Source organism: Solanum pennellii, chromosome 1 (genome assembly GCF_001406875.1).
Source record: "Solanum pennellii chromosome 1, SPENNV200".
Classification (NCBI taxonomy): domain Eukaryota; kingdom Viridiplantae; phylum Streptophyta; class Magnoliopsida; order Solanales; family Solanaceae; genus Solanum; species Solanum pennellii.
In genome coordinates, this window is record NC_028637.1 from 90,324,057 (window position 1) to 90,333,378 (window position 9,322).

A 9,322-nucleotide genomic window follows, 5' to 3' on the forward strand; every position below is an offset into this window, starting at 1 on the left:
GCCGGCAAAAACGTCCTCCTCCCAACATTTCCAGTGTCATCTTCTCTCTCTATATATAGAAAATAATGCTTTTCATTTTTTTTAATCTCTATATTAAAAATAAATATTTTATTTTATTTTATATTATTTAAATATATTAAAATAATTTTCTTTTTTCTTCCTTATAATATAAAGTAATAGAAATCAAAAACCAAAATTGTTTAATAAGGTTAACTTTTTTATTTTTTATTTTTCATCTGATATTTGATATGTTCGTAAGAGTTCAATTATTTCAAATTCGTTCCGCTTAGAGTCTCATTTAGAGGAGACATTTCCCATCAAAGACTTTATCATACTCAAAGATTAAACTCAAGACCTCTAATAAAGGGATAAGCAGCTCATCCACTGCATCAAATATGTTAATATTTAAAAAATAATAATTAAATAAAATACATATTTAATAAAAAAATTAAGAAATATTCTAAATAAACAGATATCAAGTAATATAAATGGAGAAAAATAATAAATAATATATATATAATAGATAAATGGCGACAAGTTGTATTCGAAATATTAAAGTTCAGAACTTGTATATCGATAGCCGTGTTGGTCATAAGAATATAAACTGTATCACGTATCAGGTAAAAATGTATTTTTAAATATACTTTTTGTTCATGGATTATGGAACTATTTTTCACCATGTCGAAATAATTGACTACATGAATTAATAATTACTTTCAACCAACGTACAAATATTTGAAAACCCAAAAAAACCGACATACTAATACAAGTCAGTTTTTTTAATAATCAAAATTTAATCAAGTATCTTTCCCATGCAGGTACTAAGTAATATTTAAACTTATACGTAGTGGCAGTGCAAACGAAATAATTAGAGTATTATTTACAATGTTAATATATAAAGATGTTAAAACTTATTTTTTGGGCTTCTTTTGGCTTTATAGATTTGGAAATTGGAATTGGAATTTTTGAAGTTGTATTTGTATGTATATATATTATATTTAAATCTTTTTAAAAAATGGAAATAGGATCAAAAATGTCCTTAAACTATGAGAAAGGAATAAAAATGTCCTCAGTTTATAATTTGGCTTAAAATTGCCTTTGCCATTAATACTTTGTTCAAAAATGATTATGCAGTCAATAATTTGATCCAAAAATTCCCCTATAGTTACTAAATGAGTCAAAAATATCCTTTTATGAATAACTATAATATTTTTTTCTTTAAAAATATATTTTCTTCTTAATTAAATTATTATAAAAGAACCATGTTCTTGTTTTCTTTCTTTTAAAATCACTTTAAAAAATAAAAATGTAGGAATCTTTTTTTTCTTAATCTCATCTTATCAATTAAAATAGAGTAACTTCATGAACCGTTTCGACTGATAATACATGTCATATATATAAGATCATTGTATATCCATCATTAATTTATCTTTACATAAACGATAAAATATAATTATAATAAAATAATAAATATTTTTTATTTTTTATTTAAATTGTAATAAGATAAACATTTGCTAATTTAAAAAAATATTATTAGGGATAGAATGTGTTTAAAGAAAATAAATAATATATTTATTTAAAAAAATGAGCATTTTTTACCCAAAATAACAATAAGAACATTTTTGAACAAAATATGGACGGAAAGAACATTTTTGGACCAAACTATAAACGAAAGTCATTTTTGTTCCTTTCTCATAGTTTAAGATAAATCTTCAAAATCAATAATCAAACATTAATTTAATACTAGATGGAGCTAGAAATTCAAATATAAATAAAACAAACTTATGCAAGGAGGATTAATTCAAACAAATAATCAAAGTACTGTTCACGGTATTAATATATAAAGAAGTTAAAGCCTACTTTCTTAACTTTAATTCGTTTAATCATATTAAAACTCTTCAAATTATGATCTTATATTTTGAAGTTATGATTTTGGACATGCACTATATTTGGAAAAACTTAAAATTTTGTGCATGATAAGTCCATAAAACCTAGTTGAAGAATCAAAAATTATTTAAAGATGAATTTTAAAAATCTAATTCAAACTCTACATAAATCACTGAAACTTTTGAAGTTGTGATTTTTGAATTTTAAAAATGTATTTGGACATAGACAATATTGGAAAAAAAAAAACTAAAATTTTGGTAATTAAAAGTCTCGTAAAACTATCTGTTCAAATTTTCATGATCAAACATTTATTTAAATATAAATTTTTAAAATCTGATTCAAAATCACAGTTAAACACTTATAAAATAGTGATTTTTGAATTTTGAAATTATATTTAGACATGTACTGTATTTGAATTTTTTTTTATAAAATTGTGAATGAATAATCTCTAAAAACTAGTTAAAGATGAAATCTGGTCAAATTTCACGGTCGAACAAATATTTAAATATAAGTCTGATTCAAATGTACAATCAAACACTTGAATTTTGAAGTTTGTATTTTTGAATTATAAAAGTTCTTTTTGACATACTGGGATAAAACTTAATTTTTTAAAATAAGAAGTCATTTGAAATTAATTGAAGATCAAATCTGATCAAATTTAATGTTAAAAAAAATATTTAAATATAAACATGATAAAATTTCGAAGGTCAAATAAATATTTAAAGATAATTTTGCATTTTGAAACTGTATTTGGACACGCTCTACATTTGGAAAGATCTTGAAAATTTTGTACATGAAAAGTCCTTCAAAAATAATAATTTAAAGTTATATTTGGACATGTACTTTATTTAGAAAAAAAATTAAATTTTGTGAATGAAAAATCTCCAAAAAGAATAATTGAAGATTAAATCTAATCAAATTTCATAATTAAATCGATATTTAAGGATAAATTTTAAAAATTTAAAAATCTATTATTAAATAATTATTTATTTTCCATATTTATGTGACATGATTTTCTAACAAATAAATATTTAAATATAAACATACTTGAATTTAGTGGTGACATAAATATGTAAAGATAAATCTGGTCAAATTTTATAGTCAAATAAAATTTAAAATTAAATTTTGAAGTTGTGATTTTGAATTTTGAAACTATACCTGGACATGCTCTATATTTGGAAAAATCTTGAAATTGTGAATGAATAGTCCTTAAAAAAAATATTAAGTTATATTTGAACATGCACTTTATTTAGAAAAAAAATATTAAATTTTGTGAATGAAAAATCTCCAAAAAAATAATTGAGGATTAAATGTAATCAAATTTCATAGTTAAATAGATATTTAAGGATAAATTTTAAAGTTTTCAAAATATACTATTAAATAATTATTTATTTTCTTTATTTAAGTGATATGATTTATAACAAATAAATATTTAAAAATAAACATACTTGAATTTAATGATCAAATAAATATTTAAAAATATATCTGGTCAAATTATAGTCAAATAAATATTTAAAGTTAAATTTTGAATTTTGAAACTATACTTGGACATGCTCTATATTTGGAAAAATCTTGAAATTGTGGATGAATAGTCCTTCAAAAAAAATTAAAGTTATATTTGTACATGCACTTTATTTAGAAAAATAAATAAATTCTATGAATGGAAAATCCCCAAAGACAATTGAAGATTAAATCTAGTCAAATTTTCATGGTTAAATAGATATTTATGGATAAATTTTAAAAATTTCAGAATCTATTATTAAATAATTATTTATTTTCTTATAATTTTTTAACAAATAAAATTCTTTTGCACCTCTTGTCTCTACCCTATCTACCAAAAATGGTATAATAATTTATAATTAAAATATTCTATGACCATATCTTATAGTATTTATTAATTATTAATAAAAAGGTGTACTCCAAATATATATTTTAATATTTATTACTTCCCATATAAAAATTCTTCTACCTAAAAAAAAAATCACTTTGAAATGCTAGAATTCCTCCTCATTCACTTATAAATAGACAACACAAGTGTTAGAAATATAGGACCATAGATAGAGACTCATGAGAGGGATGTGTCATTAAACTATCTCACAAACATTATTCTCTTTTTTCTCTTCTCAACCTTCTCCTCCTCTTCTTTCTTCTTTTAACTTTTAAAAAAAAAAATTATTCCATTTTATCTTCTACATACATATATATATATTTCCTTAATCATTGGAATTATGGATTTTTGGTTGATGATGATGGTAACTATTATTTGTGTGATATTTGGGTTCATGAAATGGTTACTTTTAAGTGTCAATGTTTGGTACTATGAAAAAGTGAAGTTGAGTGGTGACAAGAAGAAGAGGTTGTCATTGCCACCAGGTGATTTAGGATGGCCTTTTATTGGTACTATGTGGTCCTTCCTAAGAGCTTTCAAATCCAACAATCCTGATTCATTCATCTCTTCCTTTATTTCCAGGTCATTCTCTCTCCTTTTTGTTTATACGAGTTCGATAGAATTCAGAAATTATTTACGCTTTCTAAATTATAAGTATTTATATATAAGTTTTTAAATGTACATATGTCAAATTTTTTTATTCTGCCATTGAGTGGTTCAGACAAAAGCAAAAGTCACTACCACAAGCACTTCTCAACATAACCTTTTTAATTTTTTTTTTGGACAAAAGAAAGATTTTAGAATTGGAGGCGGATCTAGAAATTGAATTTTAGGGTTTTAATCTTTAAAGTTTTTAGCATTGAATTCATGGTATTTCTAATTTTATATCTACTTGTTATTTATGACAGATTTTTTTATGTAAATTTATACGTCACATCAAAATTTTTTATTAGATCTAGATAAAACCAAGGTCTATACGTTGCGTACGCCCATGAATAGAACATATAAATAATTACAATCCTAAACACTTCGATCTAACTAGTTAGCCAACTGTGATTTTTATTATTTTATTTTATTTGAATTTCTTGATACTATAATTTTGATGTCACATGATTTGTTAAAAGTGAAAATTATTTTAGTTAAAAAGCTTTGCCTTTTTTCGATAAGCAAAAGGTATTGTAAATTTAGCTTGGCGGTATTGCAAGTAGTGTATTTGGTGTAATTATAAATTGTAAAAAGAAGCATTTGTCTTCATTTTAGTGAGTTTAACATTTAGTCAAGAAGAAAACAAACACAAGTAGAAAAAGAGGAAAATTAAAAGTATTGCATGCCTAGTCAGCTATTTTATTATTTTGAGGCTCCCAATATTTGTCATTTTACCTGACACTTTTTTTGTCATTACAAGAAGAAAACGACATTATATTAATATTCCCTTTTTTTCACGCCAATGTTGTGTGAACTTTCAGTTTTACCTTATACTTTTATTTTTTTTCTGTCTTCAATTTATTTGTTTGATATGAAAATTACTAGATTTATGAAATGTATTATATGTTCAAAAAGGCTAAAAAGCGTTACCTTATATTTTCTTTTCTTCGTTTTAATTTATTTGTTTGATATTAAAGTTACTATATATATATATAAAATGTATTAGATATTGATAATTTGTCTATGGTTTACTATTTTATATATAATTTTTCCTGCTTACTTGTACTTGTATACTAAAAAGAGCTATTTTTAGTATACTACGTCATCATCCATGTAATTTGAATATGCATGTGATTATATATATATATAGTCTTTTTTAAGTTTAAACTTCAAAATCTATGATCAGATAAAGAGCGAATAAATTTTGAAATACAATATTATTTACTTAATATTTTATTTTTGCCACCCCATTAGACAAAGAGGGGGTAGGGGTGGATATATGTTTGGATCTCAAGGAGATAAGAATGATTCATGTCTCCTCTTGTACATTTTTCCATGTTTTGAAACAGTACTAGATAGCTAAAATTGTATAAACAATATCCTATTTGACTATAATATTCCTCAATAAAGTTTTTACTGTTTGAAAGACATTAAAATCTTATCTTTGAAACAACAATCATATACAAGATATAAGTCTACTACTTTGGTAGACAATTATACAAGATAAGAAAGTGCATTTTAGATAGGGAATGAACACCTGCCTCCACTAGTTATTTCTTTCTCTATATTGCTTTGCATTGTTTTTTTCTTCGGCCCGAAGGTTTATAGAAAATAGTTTTTCTACCTAAGGTAATGGTATGATCTACATATATTTTATCTCTTCCTAAACCTTATTTTCGTTTTACATTACGCGGGATATGTTGTTGTCTAATTTGAATCCTTTTGTCAGAAAATTATATTGCACATACATACAATTCTCTTTATATTATATAATGTCATTCTAGTAATTTAACTTACTTGATGTCACATGTTTCAAAGGCCTTTTCAAAATTCTGGCTCTGCCGCTGATATATTTTTATTATAATTGTAGATTCGGACGAACAGGAATATACAAGGCATTCATGTTTGGAAGTCCATGTGTGATTATTACAACACCAGAAGGTTGCAGGAAGGTTTTAAATGATGATGAAGCCTTCAAGCCTGGCTGGCCTAAATCTACTATGGAACTCATTGGTAAAAAATCATTTATTGGTATCTCATATGAAGAACACAAATGGTTAAGGAAGCTAACTGCAGCCCCTGTGAATGGTCACGAGGCGTTGTCGATGTACATTCAGTATATCGAAGAACGAGTTATATCAGCATTGGATAAATGGTCATCTATGGAAGAAATTGAGTTCTTAACACATATGAGAAAGCTAACTTTTCGGATTATCATGTACATTTTCCTTAGTACTGAAAGTGAACAAGTCATGGATGCTTTAGAAAAGGAATATACAACTTTGAATTATGGTGTTAGAGCTATGGCTGTCAACTTGCCAGGATTTGCTTATCATAAAGCACTCAAGGTAAATAAGAAATTGTTCTTCACTTTTTTTTTTGGTCATATTATCACTTAAAATCATAAATATTTGCGCGAAAAAGATCATGTCTTATTTAAAAGGCGTGGATGTGTTTTCAGGCGCGTAAAAAACTTGTGGCAATCTTTCAATCGATCGTGGATGAAAGGAGGGCGAGGAAGGAAAAACGAGGGCTAGAAGATAAGAAAGACATGATGGATATTCTACTTGAAGTTCAAGATGAGAATGGAAGAAAATTAAATGATGAAGAGATTATTGATGTTTTAGTAATGTATCTCAATGCTGGTCATGAATCTTCAGGTCATATAACTATGTGGGTAACATATTTTCTGCAGAAACATCCTGAGTTCTTCAAAAAAGCTAAGGTAACAAAAAGTTCACATTTTTATTACAATGTTCTGTTTCTGTTGAGATTTCAATCTTTCGATTCGAAAAAAAACAGGAAGAGCAAGAGTCTATTGTGAAGAATAGGCCAGCTGAACAAAAGGGCTTGACGCTCAAGGAAATCAGGAATATGGACTACCTTTCAAAGGTGAGTTTTTCATTTCGTTTTAGTCGTATATCAAGTTCTGTTTTCTCTTCTCTAGTCAGTGTATTAATACCATTGTGTTGTTCCTTTATAGGTGATTGATGAAACGCTTCGTTTGATTACTTTCTCCTTTGTGGTCTTTCGTGAGGCAAAGGAAGATGTTGCTATTCATGGTTAGTTATAATATATCATGAACTGATACGAGATTACGTTAACACAAGTTAACTATATCTTGTTTTTTTTTTTCTCCAGGCTATACCATACCCAAAGGATGGAAAGTTTTGGTGTGGTTTAGGAGTGTTCATTTGGATCCTGAAATCTATAAGGATCCACTGGAGTTTAACCCTTCTAGATGGGATGTAAGTTTTTTAACAAACCTTATTGCTTTAGCAATTGTACACTTTTTTACTTAACTATTGATGTGGTTTAGTGTAAATACTCGGTGCAGATAAATGATTTTTGTAATTTGTGTTGTGTTAATGAAACTATTAGGGACTTACACCAAAGGTAGGAACATTCCTTCCTTTTGGAGGAGGAGGCAGACTTTGTCCTGGAAATGACCTTGCTAAGCTTGAGATCTCTATTTTTCTCCATTATTTTCTGCTGAATTACGAGTAAGTTGCATATCTTTTTGTTTGATTATTGATTTACGTACCTAACAGAGGTCAGGGTCTGCGTACACTCTATTCTATCAGTTTGTTAATTTACTTATTTGTTTTGTAGGCTTGAAAGGAAAAATCCGTCTTGTCCAGTGATTTATTTGCCTCATTGTAGGCCTAAGGACAACTGCTTGGGAAGAGTGAAAAGAGTGTCATCAACTTCTAGTGCTGCTTAGAACAAAAAAGAAGAAAACCACATCTCTCTGCATATCTATGATTTAGATTTTGTTTCTTTGTTGCTTAATATGGAAAATTGCAAGAGCAAGGCAATTTGGTTGGGAATAGTTAGGAACAAAAAAAAATCATTATTTCTTGCTCAATAGAATTATGTGTACATTTTAACAAGAAGATCATTATGGTCTTTTATTTTGTTAAAAATGAATAAATGCAGAAAAGAGATAGTTGGTTGATGTTTAATCCATTCCTTATTTCTTCGTGTATTTACTTCTTTTATTATTTGTATACATTTGATATCATGATGTCTATGTTGAAGGAAGTTTGACGACTGATGAAACGCGTCAAAGGAACATGTCCATTGAAGCAGGCTGACGAGTTTTAGTCAGTAGCTTAGTCGTACATGACTTAGGATTTAGTAGTCTAGTCCTAGTATGACTCTAAACTCTAACTCGTCAGCCTGCTTCGATGGACCTGTTCCTTCGACTTGTTCCATTCAAGCTTCCTTCAACATTCTAGATCAAGATAAATACTGTATTGATTAACATCAATTCAACAAATTAATTAGTTTTTTTTTTCTAGGCCTAATAAATTGAATTTGGGGTTTTCTCAAAATTGGCCTGCCCAAACCCATCCAAAGTTTGGTTTGATGGGTTGGGTATGAATTTTTGTTTACTGATGGGCTTATTTAGCAGTGCCCAAGTTGACCCATCAGGCTTTTGTGCAAGTATATGTTACTTTTTTAGATGACGATGAAGTGTAAGTTTCAAACTCTAAAATTACGGGGCAATGGCGATTTCGATTAGGATCCGCTATTTAGCTGCTCAAGAGCGAGTTACTAACATGTTCATTTATTAATTTGACTCATTTAAATCGGTTCAAATTCAGCTTAACTTATTCCTTTGCCACCTCTAGGCCAACTTGCTAAGCACTAGTAGACATTTTACATTCATATTTGTCACAACTGTGAAAATTTGTATCTAAGAAGTAACAATTTATGTATCCTTTATAACACAAGCACTACAATTATTTAACCTTGTTTTGATATCCATCAGAATAGTAATAGTCGTAGTCTTCAAATTAACCTAGCTGTTATATGTGCTGGAATGTTAAAATTCCCATTATGATTTTATTTACCTTTTCACGAGGGGTGTCAATCTACAATATCTTATTGAATTTT

General features: G+C 27.2%; 1 protein-coding gene across 2 annotated transcripts; it reads left to right on the plus strand.

The window, feature by feature from the left end:
• The first annotated feature begins 3,941 nt into the window (after window positions 1-3,941).
• LOC107013820 (ent-kaurenoic acid oxidase 1-like) lies at window positions 3,942-8,389 on the plus strand. Of its 2 annotated transcripts, none has more exons than XM_015213697.2 (8): window positions 3,942-4,357; window positions 6,291-6,768; window positions 6,882-7,145; window positions 7,223-7,312; window positions 7,404-7,482; window positions 7,562-7,668; window positions 7,802-7,923; window positions 8,033-8,389. In XM_015213697.2, exons 1-8 carry the CDS (start codon window positions 4,116-4,118, stop codon window positions 8,142-8,144), a joined length of 1,494 nt encoding a protein of 497 aa, XP_015069183.1. In that variant the 5' UTR covers window positions 3,942-4,115; the 3' UTR covers window positions 8,145-8,389. The 2 variants fall into 2 exon arrangements, with proteins under 2 accessions (XP_015069183.1, XP_027772293.1); XM_027916492.1 differs by lacking the exon at window positions 3,942-4,357 and adding an exon at window positions 5,934-6,049.
• Window positions 8,390-9,322: the final 933 nt, after the last annotated feature.

What these genes read in the sequence shown, in the direction of transcription:
- LOC107013820 (XM_015213697.2), top strand. Translation starts at nt 4,116, where the DNA reads ATGGATTTTTGGTTGATGATGATGGTAACTATTATTTGTGTGATATTT. An exon ending in AGTTCTTCAAAAAAGCTAAG is followed by an intron (nt 7,146 to 7,222) that starts GTAACAAAAAGT and finishes GAAAAAAAACAG; the next exon opens with GAAGAGCAAGAGTCTATTGT. An exon ending in GGAAGATGTTGCTATTCATG is followed by an intron (nt 7,483 to 7,561) that starts GTTAGTTATAAT and finishes TTTTTTCTCCAG; the next exon opens with GCTATACCATACCCAAAGGA.